This window comes from Simochromis diagramma, unplaced genomic scaffold (genome assembly GCF_900408965.1).
Source record: "Simochromis diagramma unplaced genomic scaffold, fSimDia1.1 OVJJ01000487.1, whole genome shotgun sequence".
NCBI lineage: Eukaryota > Metazoa > Chordata > Actinopteri > Cichliformes > Cichlidae > Simochromis > Simochromis diagramma.
In genome coordinates this window covers 6991767-7017524 of record NW_024387305.1, presented here as the reverse complement: position 1 = coordinate 7017524, position 25758 = coordinate 6991767, and the positions used below count along the sequence as shown (strand labels likewise).

The 25758-nt window shown below is 40.7% G+C and overlaps 1 protein-coding gene across 2 annotated transcripts in view; it reads right to left on the bottom strand.

Annotated features, from left to right (window-relative positions):
- Positions 1-1517: 1517 nt before the first annotated feature.
- The window catches only part of LOC120716965 (beta-crystallin A1-like), a 55140-nt gene continuing 30899 nt past the window's right edge, over positions 1518-25758 (bottom strand). Inside the window, exons 1-6 of one of the 2 annotated variants that reach the window (XM_040004721.1) lie at positions 10449-10624; positions 10141-10217; positions 9931-10049; positions 5180-5321; positions 4816-4958; positions 1518-2568 (exon numbers count right to left, since the gene is read on the bottom strand). In XM_040004721.1, coding sequence (XP_039860655.1) covers positions 2421-2568; positions 4816-4958; positions 5180-5321; positions 9931-10049; positions 10141-10215 — 627 coding nt within the window. In that variant the 5' untranslated portion in view covers positions 10216-10217; positions 10449-10624 and the 3' untranslated portion in view covers positions 1518-2420. Of the gene's footprint in view, positions 2569-4815; positions 4959-5179; positions 5322-9930; positions 10050-10140; positions 10218-10448; positions 10625-25758 lie in introns of those variants that run through there. The other variant, XM_040004722.1, reaches the window with a different exon arrangement.

The following is a 25758-nucleotide window of genomic DNA, read 5'->3' as shown; positions in this document are numbered from 1 at the left end:
CACCCTCTGCTGGCCATAAGAAAGAATACGAGTTTAAGGCACTGCGGTTCCTCTGGACTGGAAACTTAAGTCTAAGTTAAACTGTTATTCAATCTATGGCTGGTTTGCCGTCATGGCATGCAGAAACACTTGCTGTAACTTCACCATCATAAATTTCACCTGTATCAAGTCAACTATTTGCCTTGTAAACACGAGGGAATTCTGCACATCACTGTGCAGCCTTTGCTGTGTATATATACCAAAACTTCTTCTTACTGTGCCTCTTTTACTTAAATGTCTTTTGTTTTACCTTGTTTTTATGGTTTCCGAGGTAACTTTAGATTTACTTGACAGCACTCCCTAACTGCAAGCCTAGGTGTTTTCATGCAGAAACCTTCATACATATATATATATGTATATATATGTATATATATGTATATATATGTATATATATATATATATATATATATATATATATATATATATATGTATATATATGTATATATATATATATATGTATATATATATATATATATATATATATATATATATGTATATATATATATATATATATAATATACATATATATATATATATAACGTAATCAACATCCTACGGTGGACATATAACATTTAATTCAACTTTACATTGTATTGCAAGTGTTTTAGAGGGCTTAGCTGCATTATCGCCGTGCTGATGTTGTTCGGTTTATGTAATTTCTGACCCTGAGAATGTATTTTGTGCTTTTCTCCAGTATAAACATGCAGTTTTAAGTAAAAAGATGTGCTGAATCAAGCTATTGTTGACTGTGATGTTTACGTCTGACAAGTGGGTGGTGTGTTGTCAAAGTCACTGACTTTATATTAAGGTAGTGGTGACAGCTAGTCATTGCCATGGAAACCTGAAAATGTAACCAGAGTGTAACCAGTACAAGGAACAGCAAGACTGAAGTAAATTGGCTCGCAATTATTGTCACACAGCATTTTTTTTTTTTTATAAATAATAAGCTACTTCAGTGCCACACGAGGTATTTATCACTTGTCAGTCTGTTCACAGTTCACAAAATCACTGCTCCTCCTACAGTATTGGGCAGAATTGAATCAAACCTAAACACAATTGTCATCTTAAGTTTATTTGTTGACTGGGCACTAGTATCACTACTCATCCTAGAGTATTTGTCTGGATTATAATGTTCATATAAGTGTTTGTATGTGCCTCTGTACCATCTATACACAAATCTTGTAATTAGGTTTATTTATGGCAAAATTATGTCTTGAGTTAGGAGTGTTCATGAACCTGGGCCGTAACATACGATTCTTCATATTGAACTCCAAATATAAAATAATAATAAAAAATATTAAAAATACAAAATGATGCAATAGCTTGAAATCTCACTGCCACACATGCCGTGTAACACTTTTATCCTGTTATTTTGTGATGATATTGAGCTTAGTGTTTGTGATCATGGAGGGACTGGTTCCATTAGCTGACTCCCACATGAGGGAGGTGTGGTTGGGGCCTTTCTGGCGCTTCTATTGTAACAACAGTAATATGACAAATATGGCTGTTTGTGCACCTCTTTGACTTCTCAGTGGATTGGATTTTTTTTTTGTTTGTGCACGAGTGAAAACAAATAAGAAATCGTACCACTTTCTTTCTGTACTTCACACGTTACAAAACCTGTGAATTTTAGTGGCCCTTGATCTGGATGAGCTACTGCGCCACGAGGTACACTTGGTACACTTTGTAGGCGTGCACACACGTAGTGCTGATTCTTCAGCTCAGGTACGACTGACACCTTAATAGTTTTGCACAGTCTAGTATGCGATCAAGTCATTATTATTCACTGACTTTTGTTACTGTCCTGTCACCTCGCTCACTTTGGAGATCAGCTGATTCGACACCGAACACTGTCTTGCATTCACACACAACACAGGAATAACATCACACATTCTCACTCTGATCTTTATTTTACATGTACCAAAAGAAAACCGTAGCTGGCATAGTGGTAGCAGTGGAGCAGGTAGTCCAGGGGTTGAATCCACCGCCCGGCTGGGTCCCTTCTGCATGGAGTGTGCATGTTTTCCCTGTGTCTATGAGGTTTTCTTCAGGTTCTCTGGTTTGTACCGTGATCCAAAGACATATTTGTGAAATTAGCTGAATGTTTGTCTTTCTGTGTACCCAGCCTCTTGTCCCATGTAAGCTGGGATAGGCTCCAACCGTCCCGTGAGCCTGTATTGTGTAAACGGATGGATGGAAAACAACACACTTCATTTTTGAGAGCAACAAATACACGTGCTGGAATAAAGAGGTAGCTGCTACATCACTAATGGTTTGTGTCACAGAACTGTAGGTTAATGATTTGGGCCCCTAAATTTGAACACACAGGTGTTAGCCAGAGCCCAGGTTGTTCTGCTGCTGCTGTCCTGATCTGCCGCCTCTCAGTGCCTGATGCGTCTGATGGACTGGATCTTTGGAGTCTGACAGTGAGAGCCCCAGTTCCTCCAGTGCTGGTAATCTCCGCTGTGCCTCTCACACTCCATGATGTACTGCTGGCCTCTGTAGCCGGGGTACTCATAGCACACAAAGCTGTGGAAACGCAGAGGCAGGAGGAGGAGATTCATTAAGAACAGTCACTATGTGGATGACTAAATGAATGCAAACATATCTTTGATATTACAGCACAACTATATGATTTTAGTGATTAGTCAACAAATCTGTGACAGGCACATAACCGTATGCCAATTTTATTTGAGGGCTTGTTTTGATGAAAAATCGTCGTAAATAACAAATGTGTCATGACGAATTCAGTGGAAATGTGTAAACAAAAATATGTCATGTTAGCTGCTCTTTGAGGCTGTGACACTCATAATAAATAACACCAAAGTCCGGCAGTTGATATGACAGGACACACCAGAAATGTGAGAGGTTGTCACATCGGCACACGAGCCGCCACCCTGATAAGCAGACCGTGTAGACCCTTCATATTTTAGCATGCTCATTAAAATTTTTTTTTTTTTTTTTTGCAGACATTCAGTCATAAAGAAAAGAGCAGAGGCCAGGCTGAAGAGGATAATAAAAAGATATTGCACTTCACCCCAGGGGAAACATGGACATCTAGAAAAGACTGAATGTCACGCTACAGGCTGAGATATTTCCCAGTTGGCCAAAGCAGTTGCCTGATTCACACGACCGTCTCTGTTAACTGTGTTAAAAATAACTGTGTCATCCTTTTAAAGCTGCTAAAAAAACACAAAATAAAGATGAAAGTAGCTCTCTGAACTTTTCTATACGTCACATGCCATACATACACGTGACAGCGCAAATGTTTGACACAATCAGACCAGATGCTAGAGAGTTTATCACCTGCCCGTCGCGGTTAGGGATATTTTTGTGTTCAGAAAGTTTTACTTCCCCCGTTTTGTTAGTTCTTCCACATTTGTAATGATCTGCCCCGCCCACATTAGCATCATCTGTGTTTACCTAGTCGAACCTGCTTCTCATCAGCTAATTACTTACTTCTGCGCACTCAGACTTTGCAGCGTTCTGCAGCTAGTATTTCTCACTTTTTCTTCTTTGTTTTTGCCCGTTTGTTGCTTTGTTGACTGACTTCCGGCTACTGTACGATCTAAGCTTGGATTATATATTTACTCTACAGTCTCCTCTCTTCTGAGTTGTTGCACTGTTAACTCCCTAATACACTGCACAGAGTGTGCATCGGCGAGCATCTTCACCTACACATCACTGACAGCACTGCTGACGCAAAGCATCTCCTGCTCTGCGATCCACGTTTCAAAAAGATAACTTGGAACAGAGCCTCAGTTTTATTCTCTCAACCTTTTGTTGAAGCTCATGTGTGAAATGTAGAGCACTAAGCGTGTATTTTAAAATAAAAATATGTCTCCTAGAAGAGAATAAAGTCTTGCTCGGAACGTTGACAGTGAAGCCCTTTTCACACATGCATTTAAGACATATTTGCAATTGGGGCTTAATTTTAAAGTAATGTCAATTCAACATGATGTGACACGACACGATCATGAATTTATTAGCTACAATTGTAATAGTGCTGTAGTTCATGATCTCAGATGTAACTGTGATCTACTCTATCGAAAGAAAACTTTGTTTTTTAAATTACACAGAAAAGTTGAAGGACAGAAGCTCTGGTCACATAGCTGACCACCTTAAATCACTGAAACAACCTATTAAAACAAAATATTCTTTTTAAAAAAAATCCGAGGTAAAAACACTTGGTCTTTGTAAGACCTGCAGCCTCCTCTCTCTCCTCTCCGGTGCATTTTAATAACTGACACAATTTTCAGTACTGACATCTGAGATCATTTCTAGGTCACAGTCAGAAGGTGGAGACGAGACGAGGAGGCACAAATTAAAGATATAATGTACAGTCAGGCCCATTTGAGAGTTTAGCAGATAATCTGGTGACATGGTGGATCATGTGACCTACCTCCTGCATACCTCAAAACTTCCTCATCAAAACAAATTGAGCCTTTCGAGTTGAGAGAAAATCCCACACAAGAAAAGTCATGTAAGAAAGAACGACTCCAGACGTTTCAGGAGTGTGAAAGTGACTTGAGCATGTAAATCAGGGTGTGTCTTTAGTCTCAGTTCTTAATGGATTTTGTTCTCCTCTATCTATGCAGCTGCTTTCAAATCAGTTTTATTTACTCCTCAAAGTATTTTATATTGTAATGGAAACATTATGAAGAGATGCCCAATGATCCCCAATGTGCAAGCACTTGGAGAGCAAGCATCTTTGAAGCCACTCGTGTTGGCTTTTACTTAAACTTGAAGATTTACGGAGGAACGTGTCTAACTTACGCGCCACACTGCACGTGCATGGAGCCCACCTCGGGCATGAACCAGCCCATGGCCTCCAGGGAGGGGTAGTCGTCACACAGCTCGGTGCAACGCCCCATGAAGTTTTCCCTCTCAAAGATCATCATACGGCTGCTGTGGTGAGACTTTGGAAATAGAGAAAAAGAAACAGACTAATGTTAGCGCAGAGGGAGCACAGATTTAGCTGTGAGCTGTCTGATTTCTATTTTTGAGCTGTCTCAGTCACCCGCTGTGTGGCTCACTGCACCTTCTGTCACTCACTATCATCATCTCTCTCACTCCCGCTTATCTTGTACCCTTTCATTTTTGTATCCCCCAACCCTTTCCCCCCTCTGCTGCTACTCACAGCACAGTAGATGGGGCGGAATGACATGAAGCGTTCGGTGTGGTAGGACAGAGAGCCGCTGTAGGCTTCCCAGTTGGGGTACTCGCCCCTCTCCAGGATGAACTGCTGGCCTTGGAAATCATGGTGCTCAAAACCCACCCAGCTGGAAAAAAGAGTGGCAGAGGTAAAAATATCAGAGCAAAAATGGTAATCAGCACAGTTTGAAATCAGTCTGAACATAAATCAGACAAGTGACATCAGACAGGATGAGAGGGCCTGCTCGTCAGCCTCATGAGTGCTGATGCATCATGTCGTAAGCTGTGAGTGTCCTATTTTGGATTTTTTTTTCTGTTTTTTTGCACACACGCAAAATTAAAAACAGAATTCTCAAACTCATATTTACAACCAACGGGCCAGCCATCATCAGCGGCTTATGTAACTTTCCCACAATGAGTTATCAGCCATTAACAAGACTTAATGTGGAGCAAGAATGCGTTAATACGTACTAATTCAGAGAGATCTGAACGTTTGATATGTTTGAACTTCAAAAACACCAGGGATAAAATTGTTGTGCAGTCCCACATGTCATCCTATTCTTACAAGACAAAGGACCAAAAAGTGAAAAACAATCCTGAAAGTGTTTTTTTCCCACCAAATGATGTCTGAGAAAGAAAAAGTTGTGAATAAAAGACTGCCTGTCTTGAGTCTGACTAACATACATTTTTTAAAGACAATGGAGAGAACGTAACACAATGCACTGCAACTTCTGTTTTTTTTATTGACCAAACAGCTGTCAGTGTTTTTTCCTACCTGCTCTGAAATTTTGTACCCAAATCAATACTTTATAAAAAATGTATCAACAAACTAAAAGAAGTTTCAGCTCAACTTTTCCCCCCAGTGTTCAGATAATGTTCTGTAAATGTATCTGAAAGAATGTATATCAACACAGATAAAAGGGGAAGTAATCAAGCTACAATGTTTGATGGTATTTTTACTCTCCTGTAGTTCATTTTAAATAGTCTAAAAATTTGGATCACTACTCTACAATCTTCTTCTTTCAGCTATTCCCTTTAGAGGATGCTAGGGACAGCGGATCATCTGCCTCCGTCTCCCCCTGAACCTAGCATCCTCTTCTGTTACACCGACCCCATATGTCCTCCTTCAATACATCTACAAACTTTCTCTGTGGTCTTCCTCGTTTCTCCTGCCTGGCAGTTCCATTTTTAACATCCTTTATCCAGTATATCCTCTAGCCCTCCTCTGCACATGTCAACATGGCCTCAGCCTTGGCTCTCTACATCCTCGGTTATATTCATTTCAGATCCTGTCCCTCCTGGTCACTCCCAACAAAAATCTAAGCATCTTCAGCTCTGCCGCCTCCAGCTCAGGCAGATAAAGTTCTTTTCTGTGCTTACTGCACCACTGCAACACAATGTTTTTAAAAAGTATCTATTTGTAATTAAATTAGTCTTAGATAAAAAATTGCAACCAAAATCTGAGTTGTGTCCACACAATAAAACTGCCAAACAATTTTTGAGGAGTATTTTTGATAGAAACACTTAAGTGAACTTTACTTGACCCTCCCCAGGCCAGCCGAGAGAGTTTTTCGAGGCGCTGTCACATTTCCCATTTTTCAATAGTCTGTGCCTTTTGATAAAAGTGACCAACGGGGACTATTGTGCATGTGACTTGAATTAATAGAATCATTTTCTGATTGGTCGACATGGTAAATTTTCCATCAATAGGAAAGGGTTTTTTTGTTTTTGTTCGCAAGCAGAGAGTGCTTCTGGGTGCTTTCCTTAGAAAACGCAGTTTTAGTGTTTCTTCCTGCAGTAAACATAGTGATAGTATTCAGGAAAAAACATTGCGTATATTTTTTTTTATCATGACTCTGGTTTTACGTGGCCTATCAACGCAATTTAAAAACTGGTATATAGTTTTAAGTCCCCACTTTTGTTCCCACAAAATAGTAACACATTTGCACAGAGGAAGGGAGTACAAATAGCTGACACTGCGCTGTTAGTGAAAAGCAGAGCTCACCATCTTTTACTTTTCAGTGTGTTTTTCCACTGATAAGATAGAACTGGCGAAAACAGCATGTGTTTGGAGAATCACTACTCTGGCAGGCTTTACACACCATGACTAAGGCCTGGGCGGTTACGTATGAGGATACAAGCAGCAACGATTTGGTCCTAAGTGCGTCAGACACAAGTTTGCTCTTACACTCAGCGTTAAGAATAAATACATGCATAAATGTCCCAGAGCGTTACATCTAGTGCTCTGCTCCTAAATTAAGAGAAGTCCAAAGACTTTCTGATCCTGTGAGACATCACCAGCAGACAGCTGCATTATTTACAGAGTGATTCCTTTAGGAATCACAACTTGAGCCTCACAGTTCAAGTTGTGAGTCTGATAAAACTTTCTGACACATTTCTGACACTGATAAAACTGACACATTTCTATACATTTTAGGAACAAATATGTGGGTCACATTAAAGTCCTTAAGAATATATGATCAAAATGAGCTTCTTGTTATGTTTTACATAAACACAAACAAATCTGCAAATGACGTCACACACGTTCATGCTCAACCAAGAACATAATGTTTGAATCCACGAGTCAGGATGGTGAGGGCTACTCATTACTCCTGGGCTGGCTGAGTTTAAACCTAAGATAAATGTATCATGACAGTGTAAAACTATTTAAACCTGTAAAGTGTCCTTTAAAGTGGAAAATGAAAAGTGGAGCAGTCCTTTTAATGATAAAACAGCAGGAGCTACTGATTGAATGTGTGGCTCTGCTCAGTTTTTCAGAGCTTTACAGCAAAGTTTAGCCCAGTATTCAACAGCATGTTGCAAATGTACATTTGTACTTAACTATCAAGATTTTCTTTTGCAATAAAGGCTTTAAAAACACCTGTTAGCAGTTAGCTAGTGAACTAAAAAGTCAGAAAGTGAGAGCTAGGTAAGACGAAAAACAGCTACAAGGAATTTGAAAGATTTGAAATACATCACTCTTTTCTCCAGATGGAGGGGAAAAAAGTTATTAATCACAATTATAAGTGAACAGTTCACCCAAAAATCAAATGAAGTCTTAAAAAAAAGCCCAAAATATCCACAAACCTTGTTGTGAACAGTTTTCTTGTCTGTCCACTGCCACCGCTAACCTCACAGCGCAGAAGAAAGAGTCTCTAACCTGACAGTGTGAAAGGAGGGTGTCCCCCTTCAGCTGTGTTAATGTTAGCTAGCTGCACCCACTCTTGGCTGGTGAATGAAGAAAATATGTCCTACATAAAATCTTTCAGAACAAAATTGCTTGTGGCTTTTGTTTTGTTTGTGTTTGGGTCATGATTTCTGGAAGGGCCCATTGCTCCTGTCCGGAGAAAAGTCCAGTGCATTTTCTGGAGCTTTGGACAAAGCAAGCATCTCATTTCATTATAATCAAAAGCAAAATCATGTACATACACACGGAGCGTCACAGGCAAGAGGATCATTTTAAAATGTAATTTAAATAGACGATTCCTTTACAACTTCTGTACTTGGTTATTTAATGGTTTATGATGGTTGGGTAGTCAGCACGTTCATCTATTTGTTGCTGAAAATTAGCACGATATTTTGATACCAAAAGGAGTAGAAATATAAACTCACATAAATAGAAATACTCTGCTCAAGTACTTCAAAGCAGGTACTCAACTTACTTCTCACCACGGATAACTCCAAACTCTACAACAGGGATGTCAAACTTGTTTTACATACACTTTGATCTCAAGTGGGCCGGACCAGTGAAGGACACTGAACTAAATATTTAATCCCTGAGATGAACTAATGTAGAATTAAAGAAATAAAATTGCAATTCCAACAGTACGTCTCAGTTTTTCCATAATCAATGTGTAAAATTACTGTAAAAGTTCTGGTAGCTCATTAACTAGACTGCCCCATATTTATAAAACATAAAGTTTTTATTAATTCACACTTTTAATGAAGTTTTACAGTAGATAATAGTTTATTGCCTGTTAATTCACTACTTTGTAGTACGAAGGACAACAGAGGAGGTCTTTATGAATAGAAGAAGCTGTAAAACCTATGAAAATACAGTAAAAAGTTTAAAATCTGCACAGTCCTTCACATTTTTTAAAGCTGTCCAGTGGACTCATCCTTGGTGGGTTGATTAGGGCCCCCAGGGCTTATGTTTGACATCCCCGCTCTAAAATATCTAAACTCATTAAGAAATTGAAATATCTGAGTAACACAAAGTGTTTCCAGTCCAGTAAAGCTTCACGAAAGGTTATTATAACAGCACTGGTGGTACATAATGGATATCATTTTTTTAAAGCTACTCTAAACAGATAGTTCTTTCTAAAAGCATCATCTTTATCTGAGAGATCCTGACACTGACCTTCACATACAAGCAATGAAAAAAAGGTGCACAGCAAGCTATAAAAATAAAACCACTCATGTGGCCTTAAAGAATAAATGATGAGGAATGTATAACAGCCTTTAAAGCCAGAAATGGTGAAAGCAATTTGAATGCTTTTAAAATAAAAGACTCCTTTTCACCCCCCATTACTGCCTTGGTGTGTGGACCCTACATGTAGGATGCAGTGGCCTTCGTGGTGGCATGTTTGGTAGTGGGTGCCTCATTCTCTACCCTTGTATCACAGAAACACAATTACATAAACACACACACACACACACACACACACACACACACACACACACACACACAGTCAGCTGTCCACAGAGACTTGCAGGCGTACAGGCTGTGTGACTCACGCTCCACTCTCCACTCGGATGGAGCGGATGTTGTCCATACCACAGTTGTGGATGTTGCAGCACTCAGAAGTGAACTCCAGACACTTGCCCTGGAAATGCTCCTGCTCAAACACAGTCACCTACGCACGGGGGGAGACACGGAGAATGGGTGAAGCTGGGCATGTTTACAATTTACATTTATGAGTGTAAATAAAAAGTGTGTGAATTCACCTTAAAGAAAGGAGCAGTGTCCATTCTAGGGAACATCATAGGTGAGGTCATGTGGGCTCTAACGACTCTATTCATTTCTAGAGTAAAGAGAGATAAAGAGCATGAATGAGAATATGTACAAGCATTAAAATGCAGCATCTCTGGAGTAGTTTTTAAAATCACAGCAACAGTTTCTGTTTGAGATTTCTTTCTGTATAAATTTAACCTCCACCGTCTCATATCTGCAATAGGACCAATCAGGCCCGTTTAATCAATTAAACCACCCCCGTGGGAAAGTTTTGAAGCAGGAAATTTCCGGGTCATCTTACCTGGATGCGCTGCTGACACTCCTCACAATCTAAATGCCGTTTGCATAGACTTTGGTCGGAACCTGGAGGTTCTATTTTATACTGGCGTTCACGCGGGATGCTCATGCTCGTTAGTGTGCGCGTGCCGCCCTTCTTTTCCAATGACGTGAAAGCGGTGAGTGTTTGAAGTAGGACAGGAACATGACCGATGTCTTCCGGCTAAATTCTTCAAAATTAAAGTACAGCACTAGCTCTTTATACTCTTAGAATGTATATATATATATAATAATAATAATTATTATTTTCCTATCAGCTTGTCACAGAGAAGCTAACCTGCCGACATATTCAATTACATTTTTAAGTCCTCAAGTTAGTGTTGTTTTTATTCCTGCTTGTTTATTCTGATTCAAACAAATTTACAACTTACTGAATCACTTTCACAGCATCAGCAGCAAGCATTCTGAAGTCATCAGCTTTAAGTTCTGAGATTAGTAAATTTTGCTTATAGAAGATAAATAAAATAATCACTTCGCAAATATTGAGTGTATTTTGTATATTAATCATATCGACGCCTAATATGTGGAGCCCTTCAACATTTATTTTGAAGGTAGCTTGAGGAAAACTTCCGGTAAATGTGGGAAAATTGCCGCAGGTGAGAAAATGATCGCTCCTGGGGTCGTGCGTAAAAACGGTTTGTGCACGCGCAACTGCGAATTTACGCACGGGCTCATTGCTCGCGTTCCATGTCCCCCACACGCCCACCCCCTTACCTCCCTCTCTCTTTCTCTCTCTCTCTCTCTTTGTAACCCTATGGGGCCTGTCGACTCAGCAGATCATATAGAGCGCAGTCACAGAGATGCGGGCGATGAATGCGTGGCTGTTTTTAGTCTATTCGTATAGGTCAGCAGTGCCATCGTATAGAGCAACAATGGCCGGGGCTATAGGCAGAGAATGAGGAGGATTTGGAGAGTCATCCGGGGAGTCTGTTTAAATGGTGGCTTCCAAAAGTGGAGGAAATTGGGACCGAATAATTAAATTCAATACGTTATTGATAACTGTTAATTAATAATACATGTTATATAGATTCTATAAAAGAAAGCGTAAAAGTTGTGAAAAAATACAAGGAAAGTGGTTTTGACATCACTGCGAGCCTTTGACAGATCATTTTGACCCTTCAGTTGTTTTAAACGTAGGACTGCAGTCACCACAGCAACATCCACCTCCTTCGGTCAGCCCCTTGTTGCTTGACATTTCATCAACAGAGCCTCAAATTCTCCTTAACATGTTTAACATCATACAGGCAAACACACACAAAACACACACATGAAAAGGCAGTGGCTAAGTGGCTAAGTCACGACTCCCAGCTTTTATCCTGCTGTGCTCTAAAAAAATGTACTCACACTGTGTGGATTTGTTCAGAAGAAACTTGTCTTGGACAAAGTGCTTCGATCTGCTGTTTTACATGAAAGACATGAATGAGGCTGGACAGAGGTTTCATTTGGGTGTCGGAGGGAGAAAGCATTAAGCAGATCTTTGGGGGAAAAACCCCATGAAATCTGATACTTGTTACTGTTAGCAGAAGGGGTTTTACAAAAGTATCACATTAAATATTTAATAGTCGTATTTTCAGAGGCTCAAAACTAATTGGACAAAAATATTTTAAATAAAAATTATTCTTTTTAATACCGGGACTGGCAGTCAGCGACTACCTGACATTTAAAACCCATCTAGATCACGAAATTTTGCGTGTCCTCCAGCGAGATGCTCTGCCAGGCCACAGCTGCCCTCAGTTGCTGCTGTGTTGTGGGCTTCTCTGCCTTCAGTTTTGTCTTCAGTGACTGAAAAGCATGTTTTATTGGGCTGAGATCAAGTGACAATCTTGCACTTGTCAATATCAATTTGCACTGTCTGATCAGCTCTGTACACTTCAGAATTCATCCTACTACTTCTGTCAACGTCAATAAACACCAGCGGCCCACTTCAACTAGCAGCCATACGTGGCCACGGCCACGGCATAGCATTGCCTCCACCGTCTTTTCTCTTCTAATACATATATATATATATATATATATATATATATATATATATATATATATATATATATATATACCCATCTGAAACACAAATATGTTTAGGTTTCATGTTTTAGGCAACAAGGACCGATGGTGTTGTCTGCTGTACACACTGTAAAGACCTATGAGGTATATTTGGCAATAGTGAAATTATAGAAATAACTATACAAACTAAGTTGACTCACAACTATAATTAACTAAACTTTCATTTCACTGATACACATATGAGAAGTTTTTTTAGTGCCGTGCTGTAAATGTCAGCTTCACAAATTATATGATGAAAAATAGACACATAGAGGGTTCAGTAGATGGTTTTTCAGTCATTGTAGAAATTGTTGTAAAAGCTCCCGGTGAAGGGGATGAAACTGGATTTGAGTCATTTAGCAAAATGGGCTGTCTTTGTTAAACACGGGATATAAAAACAAGCCTATGTATGAAAAGTAAAGCATACAATGTCATTAAAGGCAAAGCTAATCTAGCATATTTTTCCCCAAGTAAGAAAAATCAATCAAACCAGTATTCAGCCATTATTCAGAGTATTTCACATTTGTGGAGGTGCATCCACTGTGCTCCACATATCGATCAATGGGCTCTTTGAAGAGGATCTTTTATCAAAGCACATGGAAAATGTCACAGTTTTGTTGGCTATTTCATTATTCGATGCCAGATCTACTAAAACATGTTAGTACACATGCCTTGCATGTATGATCTGACTTTATATTGTATAAATACTGCCTCTTCCATAAATACTGCATAGTATTTGAAGTTGTGTTAGGTTGTTACAAAGAGATTTATGCTGAAAAATGCATTAATTTCCTGCTTTAAAATGTAACTGGAATTTTATTATATACACAACTGCTTACATGTTTACGGCCAGTTCAAGGTTCAAGGTTCAAGGTTCTTTATTTGTCACATGCATAGTTATACAAGTATAACACACAGTGAAATGTAGCCTGACACGCTCCTCGACATGTGCAAAAATTGGGGGGGGGGGGGGGGTGTAGAGGAAGAACATTATATATATATATACAGACATATAGTATACACACTGGGTGAATGTGCAGTAGTAGCAGCAAGCAGGTGAATTCTGTACATTAATATGAATAGACATCTGACTATTTTACAGGATAGACAATATAAACATATTTAAAATTAAAGGAATTGAAATGTACATTGTGCCTTGGTTTAGAGTGTCTGGAAGAGAGTCCTGTCTCAGTCAATTGTAGATGATGTGAGAGGGCGGGTGTGTGTGTTTAGGGCCCGGATGGCTTGGGGATAGAAGCTCCTCTTGAGTCTCTCTGTCCTTGCCCGGAAGATGCGGAACCTTCTACCAGATTGCAGAAGTTGGAACAGTTTGTTGCCAGGATGGGACGGGTCCTTCAGTATCTGCGCTGCTCTAGTCCGGCATCTCCTGGTGTAGGTGTCCTGAAGCGGGGGGAGAGCAATCCTGCAGCAGCGTTCTGCTGTACGGATCACTCTCTGGAGAGCTTTTTGGTCCTTCACACAGCTGTTCCCAAACCACGATGTCATGTTCTGTGTGAGGATGCTCTCCACAGCGCCTGTATAGAAAATCCTGAGGATCTTTGGAGAGACCCTGAACTTCCTCAGTTGTCGTAGGTGATACAGGCGCTGCCTAGCCTTTTTGGTCTGGACCTGAATGTGGGCAGCCCATGTCAGGTCTGAGGAGATGTGGACACCAAGATACTTGAAGGACTGCACCCTCTCCACTGGAGCTCCATTGATGATGATGGGCTTGTAGTCTCTGTGCTGACCCCTTCTGAAGTCCACCACCAGCTCCTTGGTCTTGCTGACGTTCAGCTGGAGGTGGTTGTCCTGGCACCACGATGCCAGATTCTTCACTTCATCCATGTAGGCCGCCTCATCGTTGTTGGAGATGGCACCCAACACCACTGTGTCGTCAGCAAACTTCACAATGGTGTTGGAGCCATGGGTGGCCACACAGTCTGAAGTGTAGAGGGAGTAGAGCAGTGGCGAGAGGACACATCCCTGAGGTGCTCCTGTGTTGATGGTGATGCTGTTGGAGAAGCACCTGCCCACCCTCACCACCTGAGTTCTGCCAGTGAGGAAGTCCAACACCCATGCACACAGACGGCTGTTAAGTCCCAGATCCCTCAGCTTTGTGAACAGTATGCAGGGCACTATTGTGTTAAACGCTGAACTGTAATCAACAAACAGCATTCGCACATAGTTACCCTGTTTCTTGTCCACGTGGCTGAGAGTGGTGTGTAGGACGTGGGCGATGGCATCCTCTGTGGATCTGTTGGATCTGTAGCTCTGTTTTTGAAAGAAGTCAGTTTGCTTTCATCTATTATAATGTGTCACTATTCAGAAGGTTTGTAAATAATAATTAATGGAATCAATAATCATAGCTTGTAACTTAAATTTAATGAAACGTACACAGGTATATTTTCAGCAGCCATCACTTCTGTGTTCCAACAGCACACTGTGTTATCTAAAATAAGTTTATTATGCTAAAAGAAAAACTGGTCATCAGAACAAAATTTTCAAATAATTTCAGAACAGCTGGAAATAGTTTATCCATTTACAAAAACAATGCATTGGACTATTGGATTACATGAACCATCTTATGGGTTTAAATATAATAAAATAAAGATTCTTGAAGAATCTAGGTTATGAAGGGTATTGTATGCAGGAAGTTAAAAAAAGGAAAATATCATACAACAGAGTATACAACTTTGTTCAGAAAACATTAAAGCTTTCTCTAACCAGAACAGAAACAAAGCAAATGAATCTGCATCTTTAGCTTAAGGAACAGACGCATAACAGGTGGTTAGATTAAATGTGTTCCCAGCTGTGATCGGGAGGAAGGCGTCGTAAAGACAGGTCACCAGTCCATCACAGGAGCAACTCAGAGACACAGATAACACTCACAGTCACACCTATAGTGAAATATAATCGCCAGTTAATGTAACATGCATGTCTTTAGACTCTAGGAGGAACCTGTAGCACCCAGAGAGAACCTATAAAGGTGCAGCGAGAACATGCAAACGTCACACAGAAAGACTCCGGCTGGTTCAGGTGACATTGCTAACCACTGCACCACCCAGACCTATCATTTATTTTCACTTTTGCTTATAGAAATTGTTTTCTGTCCATCTGTCTCCGACATGTCTTTGGAGTGTGGGAAGACACCTACAAGCAATACCCCAATCAGTTTAAACCCAGAACCAGCTAACAGCAAAGAGGTAAAAGTGCTGACCCTCCACGGCTTTGCTAAATCCATTTTCATGTGTATTATTGTGCTGTTTCCTGCTTCCCTTGTTTTTCTCCTTCAAGAGACTCTCTGCAGTCCTCAGCCACTTCACTGGGTCTGATTCACTCCTGCATCACTTCCTCCACTGACCTTTCAATGATGCTTAATTGAGCATAATGATTTGAGCAAATTCAAGTTTCAAAATTAATAAGTCTGAACATTGAATTGAAGACATGAATGGTTTTACCTGAATGCTCACAATCTCATGTAGCACTCAGCTGCACCTCATATTTCCCTCCTGTCGTCATCTGAAGCCTTGATGAAGCACAACACGCGACCTCGAATGCTACAACTACGACTGTTTTGCTTGTTCTCTTGTGAGTGCTTTGAAATAAACATCTCAAACACTTTTTACATTTTCCAGCTAACACTCACTGTAATATTTTACTGACCCATACAGGGAAAAAAGGCAAAGCTTTGATATAAAAGCCTTCTCCTACTGAGATGAACAGAGACAGAATCAGATTATTGTCCATGCAAACCTTGAACCTCTTTGCTCACCCTGAGGTGCAGGCACTGGACCGTTATTGCTTCTCACAGCTTATTGTTTTTCCTGTTATTGTTTTTCCCAGCGCCTCTTTTTTTATAGCACTGAAGGGAACAGGAGGGAATGATTTTGCAATAGGCTCATTAATGTGAACCTGGTCAGCTTGGCTGTCATTACACTGAAACTGTAAGGGCGTAGAAAAGTGCATTATCTCACATTACTCCAGCTGGACTGTCATTTCTTTCACTCAGTGCACGAGTTCATACAATGAGCAAGCTTTTATAAGGTTACTTTGTCTTTTGTTAACCTATCAAAATGTAGCAGATCACTGACGACAAGAAAAAAAAATTAACACAAAAATGTATTTGATTTCATTTGAAATTCACAATTCTAAAAATTTGCTTGTTTTAGCATTTGGCTAAAACAAAAGTCGATCCTGATTATAACTCCAGATGCAGTTAAGTCATCTGAGGTCGACCATATGTTGATATATCTGAGTTTGTCATATTTTCTTCCTCATATTATTTCAACCATATGCTCTGTCTCTCTTTCTGCCTGTCTCTCTCTCTTTGATGATGGGGGTATTTCTATTCTGTGGGGGCTGTGAGCTCAGCGAGTTTGTTTCTGTGTCTATAATCCCCTCTCTCTGGGCGCCAGCATATAAAAGCGACGAGGGGCCCCGCGCACTCTCACACAGACCACCAGTCTCAGGCCTGAGTCTACTCCTTTACGCACACACAGCCACAGGTAAGACAGTGGACAAACATACAGAACAGAACAGAAAGATAGAAACTTTTCACTGACTCAGAGGACAATCTAGGACGCTAATTATAACTGAAGTCAAATGTTGGCGAAAATGTGATTTTTCTTTTGTACGCAGCCAGCAGCTGTCAGTAAATGCACTTGGGCATATTCAGGAAAAAGCACCGGAGTTTAGAAACTAATGTTTACATTTTAAATTCCAATGGGGATCTGGGAATCAAGCTGGTTTCACAAATGCAGCATTGAAAGTGCAACATTTCAGACTCAGAGCCAAGAAAAGCTTCAACCTACTAAAATCTGCTTTTGATGAGTGTTTTTTTTTAGCTTTTGTTCTGAAGTAGATCTTAGTTGTGTAAAGGTTTGTGGGACATTTTCTGATTGGTTCTTTTAATGCCGATTATTTCAACACACATGTGCCAGCTTTGTAAATGCAGCATGCTTAGAAACTGTACAGAAATGACTCAGGATGTATGAATCTTTGAACCTTCTGAGCTGAGGGCATTCATTTTTTCTAACAGGAAGGTAAAAATAACGAATGTATAAAGAAAAGAGTCTGTAAAGAACGACCCTCATTTTTGCTATTTTTGGTCATTCCTAATTCAACTTCTATCAGGATCAGATGAACATGTGAAAGCTAAAGGTCTTGTTTACTGAATAACAAATCATTAGACCCTATTCTTAAGTAAAGATTTTTTTACAACCTCTTAGTGTGACAGTAAAAGTCAAACTAGAGCTATAACAGCTTCTTTTTTTTATCCCAGTCGTCATGTCTGCTGGAGGAGAGAAATCCAAGTCTGCTTCCCAGACTGATGGGAAAGCAGCTCAGACCAAGACGTCTGAGATGGGCTTAACATCTTACAAGGTACAGTATACACACACACACACACACACACACACACACACACACACGTAAAACAGATGATTTAACATCACAAATACAGCATACAGTATTTTTCACACAGTGGGAAGCAGCTGGCCTCACACCACTGTAACAGTTTACCTTGTGAGCTGACGTCTGTTAGCGCGACCTGCTGGTTCTTATAGCTCTTTGAGGGGGTGGCTGATAACTATAACTGACAGAAAAAACCCCCAGTGTGTTAAATCACTGTGGAGGTAGCTGTCATAACAACATTGGCACTTCATCTTTATCTCCCCGTGTCACACTTCCTGCTTCATATATCTTCCCTTGAATCTGAACCTACCTCAGTGACCTCCACTCCTATTTTCTTTGCTCCCCACTGCAATCGTTCAGATGTGTGTTTACGACCAGGAGAATTTCCAGGGCCGCTGTATTGAGATCAACGGCGAGTGCATGAACGTGTGTGACTTGGGCATGGACAAGGTGCGCTCCCTGCGTGTCGACTGTGGGCCGTAAGTATTCCGATTGCGTGCTGTGACACGTATACACCCACATGTACTAGTGTGGTACCCAGCAGCACCCACACTCCTCTAAGAGAAGAGCAGGTGATTTAACAGCTACGCTCCACCATTATGCGACATTTCCCCACTTTGCATTTGGCATTATGCTGATGCTTTTATCCCGGGTGATTTTGCAGAGAGTACAGCAATGCAGAGAACTTTGGCTGCTAACACAATAAAGCACACAAAGCACAAGTGATGGAAGTATGTCAGTTAATAAAAGAAAATATAAGCAAGGAGATAAGGAGTAGTGCAACAAGGGACACATTTAAAAATCAAAGCAGCAGAGGCCAAGATGCTATAAGATTTTTACAAGCTGCACACTCCTCAAGAGGAGTCAGCTCATTCATTTGAGTGTAATCAGTGAGCTGACTCTTCTTGAGGGACGTTCAATGATCACTCTCCTTCCTCTTCTTCCTCTTGACCTTTTCCCCATCCTCAGTTTCGTGGGTTTTGAGCAGATGAACTTCTGTGGAGAAATGTTCATCTTGGAGAAGGGTGAGTACCCCCGCTGGGACTCTTGGAGCAACTGCCAGAAGAATGACTACCTGTTGTCCTTCAGGCCTGTCCGCATGGTGAGTCCTATGTTCCAGCCACTCAACTGGTGGAAGTTTGCTCTACTTTTATTTGCCTTCTTTACATCCTTATTCTCTTTTCCTCCTTCCTCGTGCCCGCCACCTCGCAGGATCCCGAGAAGCACAAGATATGCCTGTATGAGGTTGGAGAGTTCAAGGGCCGCAAGATGGAAATCATGGATGATGATGTTCCCAGCCTGTTTTCCTATGGTTTCACTGACAGGGTGGGCAGCATCATGGTCAGCTGTGGAACGTGAGTAGTTTATGAAATTACAACATCTTATTGCATTTTTCCAAAGAGTTAAATGAGTAGAATAATACCACTCTGTAGTGTGCTAAATATGAGGCTAAAGCCAACATCCAGCTAGCTTAACTTTGCATAAAGACTGGAAACAGGGCTTAAGCTAACCTGGATCTTTTTTGAAAGTAATAGTCATCTTAACAGCACATGCAAAGCTCACAAATTAACTTGCTATATGCTATGTGATTCCAACAAAACCATGAAACATTGGTATAAAACAAGAGTTTGTAGTTGTGGGCCTGATTTGGGTGCAGCAGCTTCAACAAGCTTGCTGTCAACGAGGTAACAAGCTAGCAAAGCACCCCATAAAACTCAGCTTTCATGAAGTTTTTACACTTCCTATTCTTTTAGAATACAATAAACAATGTATAACATCTTAATTAGCGAACCTTAACAGTCTGGGGGTGTTTTTTGCAAGTGTGAAAGACCAAGGCTTGAACTGTTTCAAGCCCCAAATATGAGTGCTATCAGCCTTGTGAACAAACAGAAATCTAGAAGACCTGCATTTTCTTTAAGGCTGACTGTGAAGCTGTAACTCTGCTACCTTTTCCAGCCTTCGGGTTGATAAATCATGCATTTTTCAGCAGCACTGACCACAAACACCACACTCTGCTTTTGCAACAGCTGCGTCAAAAAAAGTCCAGCTCCTTGTACCATTTCTACATCGGTGGCGTCATTCTTAAACTGACAGAAACAGCACTCTGTCTGGTAATGTGCTCGGGAATAGAGGCTTTTTCATCAGCAGCTACATGAGGGTGTCACGAACGTCAGCAGCTCCATGTCTCTGTCTGCGCTCCCAGAGGCGTGGCAGCCAGCGTACACTGTTGTTTTATCTGCTGTGATTACTTTATTTGGACTGCTACCCGCAGTCTCCAAACAGGCAGCTGGAAGGCAGACGAGTCTGTGCTTTAACACCTAGAAGCACGATAAACAGATCGATGACATCATTTGTTCGATGTTTACTCTCTCTAAATTATTAGCATGTGTCCTTCTAGCATCTTTCATCACGTTTCTCACTTGCCTGCTGTTTCTGTTTCACCTCATGCTTTTTTGCTGCCTCACATTTTCTCTGCTGAACAGTTGCTGTCCAACCTTGTAATCCCTCTCTATTATTCCCTATCCTTGCCTCTCTTCTCCCTTTTTCTCTCCTCAGTTGGGTGGGTTACCAGTTCCCCGGCTACCGTGGCAGCCAGTTTCTGCTGGAGAAGGGTGATTACAGGCATTTCAATGAGTTTGGTGCCCGCTGCCCCCAGATGCAGTCCATTAGGCGCATTCGTGACATGCAGTGGCACCCACACGGCTGCTACACCATGTCCTCCAAGTGAAACCCACCGAGGGCGAGGAAGAGAGGGACTGGAGGAGAGGCGGAGGCCGAAGGCGGGCACAGAGATGGAGGTGGAGGAGGAAGAGCAAAGAAGGAGAGGAGGAGGGAGAGGGTGTAATAATGTTTCCTCTGTCCTTAAATCTCTTGACGGTTTGAGTGCAGGACGGGGGGGAGTACATTAGGTTGTTATTTATAGTTGTAATTTAGCGGCCAATGAAAAGTTATTCAAAGTTTAGGAGGAGATAATTACGCTAACCACAGAGACTGCTTCTCATAATAAATGCTCTCTCCATTTTTGTTCTTCCTCTCTCGCTGTCTCCATTTGTCAGCCTCTGGCTCCCCACTCTCCTCTCTCTCCTCCCCTCCCTCCCTCTCTCCCCTCACATATATTATTCCACATCTCACCAACGTCAGCGCTCGCTCGACCTGTCAGAGCCTGACTGAAGGGGTACCAGCGTAGATTTCTGTTTGTTTGTGTGAAGGGGGCACTGAGACAGAAGAAAACAACCACAGAGACAAATGGCGGTGACTGCTCTTTGCTCAGATCCTGCTACCACACCAGCCTTAAACCCCAATAAATCATCTCACTACCTGCTTTACTTGGAATGACATTTTATTCAACAGACTTTTATATATATTTAGCAAATGCACAAAAAAACTGAACCCAGCATGAGACCCTGTTATATTTAGTAAAAACAGATCCTCAAATTAAAGCTGCTACAATCAATATTTTTTCGCCGTCTACAGAGGGAGCAACACCCCACAGCAGAATCAGCTGAGTCAGTCATTGTCTACAACTCTGTGGAGCCTTAAAGCACTCTCATGGCTATCATGGAACTATTTATCATAGCTGATGAACACTGTGCTGGATTCAATGGCTAAAGAGCCACAAAAGAACAACAGGGAGACTCAATAAGTATCAGCTAACTTGTAATACATTAGAGTGTTTCCAAAATAAGTCCTGTGCATTTGCATTTGCCACTCGTGTGTATAACAAGGGAACTCAGCGTGTAATAAGCACACCAAGTTAATTTTATCTGGTTTAAACACTGTTGCTATTATGACTCGTTTCTCTTAGCCTCGAGTGGCCCAAGGGATGTACGCATGCCAATTAAAGCTGGTTTTCAGAAATAGTTAGTCCAGGGAGTCTAACTAATTTCAGTCCATGAGCCTAATAATATCATAATACAGCCTATTATGAAAACGTCCACATTTAATTGACTGCACATTTAAATATACTGCCTGAGATTTCTTCAGAACAATCTGACTCATCTTAAAGTGGATCCGTCATGTCCATCAACATGTTTTTACTCTTTGACTCTGCTAGAGTAGCTCTGTATCACTCACAGTTCAAAATAATCACTATTCTGTTCACATGTGCACTGGTGCAGCCTCTCGGTTCTTCTGTGCCTGAAAGCAGCTCATCTATTTCTTTAAGAAAAGTTGGTTCTGACTGGTTGTCCTTTGTAAACAAAAAGTTTGAAGAACAAGTTGGTGGAAGTTCTGTGATCAAAGTCAGAGATGTGAACCCGGGATATTATCGTTTTAAGGAAATCTGCTCCATCGTATAAGGAAAGAAGAGGAAAAACAGTCCACCGTGATTTTCAGCATAAATTGTCATTCTCTTTCTTCACTTTCTACACATCATCCAGCGAGGCCAGATGGACTCTTGAGTGATTCAGTTCTTCCATCTATATTTGACATAACTGCTGGTCCAGCACACCTAAATCTTTGAATAACCTTTACAGAGGTTGTTGGAATCAGATGTACAGAGATTTTAGCTTCATTACCACTTTGTTTCAGAAACCTTTGTGATGCCAGTATGAAATGTCGGCAATTGATGGAGTTTAATTTGTTGTCATTTGAAAGCCGAGGTATATTTTTGTCACATGGCTAAAGGAAAAAGAGCCAAGTTCGGAATCGGGAGGGATGCAGGATTTAACAAAAATCAAGCTATTTAATTAGACTGCTTTATATACTCACACACTGCGGGCTAATGGGGATTAGACAACTGGGAGGAAATGAGATCAGGTGTACACAATCCACATAAAAGACAACTAGATAACTAGTTGTAAGACAAACTTCAAAAAATGGTGGTTGCTGCATTTGTACATCACATACAACCTGATCTCAGATCTCCAGAAGTGTTTGATCATGCAGCTGAGAGGGAAAATAACAAAACAGGAAAATAAACTTTAGATCTGAGTTGGCAAGAGAGGGTTATCAACGTATCAATATTAAAGAATCCCTTCATATTTTAAGAGCTAAAAAACTTGGTTGCGGATCAGAAACACGGTTCTGTGCTTCTTTCTGATTTTTAGCTTTCACTGTGCAGAGTGGTGCATCTGCACAGTTTGACAGATGAAAGTTGTTTTCAGATTAATTTGCTGGAAGTAGAAAGTTTTTCGGAGCTCCCCTATAATAAGACAAGTATATGCGAGCAGGAGTCATTCAAGGGATTGGAAGTCGATCCTGCCCCAGTTACCAACTTTCTGAAGTGTAACGTGGATAGTTGAACCTGTGCTGCTCTCTCCATGACGTAAGGAACATTCGCAAATATATTTAAAATAGATACATTTGCGTATTCATAACATCATCGAGAGAGGACCGAACACTAAAAAAATCCTCTTCTAACTTATTTAAAACAATGTTCATGCACGCTGTAAAGTTCAACAGCTCACTTGTGTGACTTGCAAACTAGAATGTTAAACATATTTAGTATCTTGGACTTAATAAATGTTAAAAGCTATTTGTTAAAATTCCCCACAGACTCACCTTTTTAAAATCCTGAACTAGAAAACTAGAAAAACAGGTGACATTACAGCACATGAGACTTAAACGATACACTGCCAGCACCCGACCACTGCAAACCACAGGAGGCAAACGAATGCCCTGTGTCCATCTTCCCATGGATCAGAGCTATTTCGGCATCACGGGGGAGACGTTCACAAAACTGGGCGAGGCTTTAATGCTGTGGCTGATGACTCTGTTATTAAACACCACACCAAAGAGTCTGAAGAGTCTGCCTTTCTCAGAAAATCAACTTTTCTTGATTCCATAAACTCCAAGTAACTCAAAGAATACAGCATCTCAATAAATCTGTTACTTTAGAGAACATCTAGAGGCAATTTACAGTTTCTATCCCCAGTCCACCCACTGTGTATTCACCCGGCATAATGCCTGCTCCAAAGATGCAGATTTAATTTGTACTGATGGAAAGCAATTTGGACCAATTTGTTATTCTATAAAAGAAAATCAAAATCTGTGCCACCGCAGCACTCTGTCTACAGCAGCACTTTAGGTCTTTCTCACCAAAGAGATCATTAATGGCCAGCTGTGCCAACGTCAGCACCAAAGACAGATATGACTGCATTTTAGCACATCCTTTTCCATATGTGATAAATTATGCAATGCTTTCTTCTTCCCCTCAAGCTTATGAAATATTCATGATACCAAACTCCATCATTCATGATGTAATCTGCACACGATATCGATGCTTTGCGGTTTATCAAGGGAATCATCAATGACATCAATTTTATAGAAGAGGGCTTTTGTATTGCTGAGTGTTTGAAATCATGCAAATATAATAAGGCAGCTTTCAGTAAACAGCGTCACTATTAACCCAGAAATGATAGATATGGTACAGAAATATCTCCCTCCATTAGTTTTCACCACATCCAGCCCATTGATCATTGTTCTACTTTCTATTAGACACCAAAATTTGATTATTGACACTAATGACATAATCTAAAAGGACAATAGCTAATATAGCACAATGGATTTTGAAGTAATTTGAAGCTTATTTATAGTATTGGGGTTCTTTTTCTCTCCTTCAGCACTACCTTGTTGAAAAGAGAGACAGTTTCCATTCACCTTTCTTTGCAGTCAAAATAATGCTGTCTAGTTGTATGATCATAAAACATGCAAGAAGTCCTTAAAGTTCAAACAGCTGCACATTCTGATGAAATCCAGCGTGATGCACCTGCAATCCTACTCTTTGAGGCCTTCAGTTTTCACTTATGGTTGATTAAGTGTCAGACAATCGTCTGGCTGAGGCGTCGTGTCTTGTATGTTTGATTTGTCTATTATTAAACATATACAAGGATTTTTTGTTGTGCAAATGCTTATGTGTCTGCTTTCTTTAAAACTGCAAATGTGAATTTTAGGTTAAGCGCCCAAGTCAGGTTCAGTGTTTCATTCCCAGGTGACTATATCAGTTGTTGTGCAGGGCTGCACATGCTTTGCAGCGCTGCACAATGAGTCAGTGTTTGCTGTTTCAAATCATTCATAACATGGCTTTCATTTCAAAAGTGAGGGCTGAACCAACAATGATAGGATGCAGTCAAAGAGTGGACAGGAATGCCCTCTTTAGCAGACCCACGAAATCACTGTTGAAATATGTCTGAGCTAAGCCAACTGGCAACCTCCGGGGTTCAAAAATAAAGGCAGAGCAGAAGTGCCAAAGGCTGGAGTTCCTCTAAAGACCACTTGAAAAGTGAATCAGTCCCCATAGATTATTATGTTAAACAGGATTAAAAGCAGGTTTACACACATTGTTTCCTCCTCGTAACAGCTGGCAGGTGAGTGCATTTGTTCTCATGTATGTGGATGGCAGTAAAGCTTAAAGTGTGGGACAGGGCTGCTTTGATTTTTGGTATCTCCAAAATATCAGCCTGGCCATGAAGACTGGATGACAAGGCAGATGTGCAAGACGAAAGTTTCAGTAGGTTTATCTTTGAGACACACAGTACAAACTAATCTGAGCAAAGTTTAACTAATTTGTAGTTTAAATTTTGATCATTTGATCAAAGTTTGATCATCATCAGACTCGTCTCGTGTTCTATCATTGAAAAGTTTTTAAAGTTGATTATGTGCATCTCTGAATTCCTGCAGTTAACAAGTGGAGATTATGTTTCGGAATTTCAGGAGCGGGACCACGCCTCCAAACACGCTCCTTCCGGCTGTCATCTATATAGGTTCCCCCAGTTCTGCAAGCCGATCTTTCTCGTTTATGTGCCTGAAAGTCATCAGAGGGATATGTTTCTGTTCATCTTCAAAGGTCTCGTGGCAAAGCTGCCTTTTTACATCACCTCTGT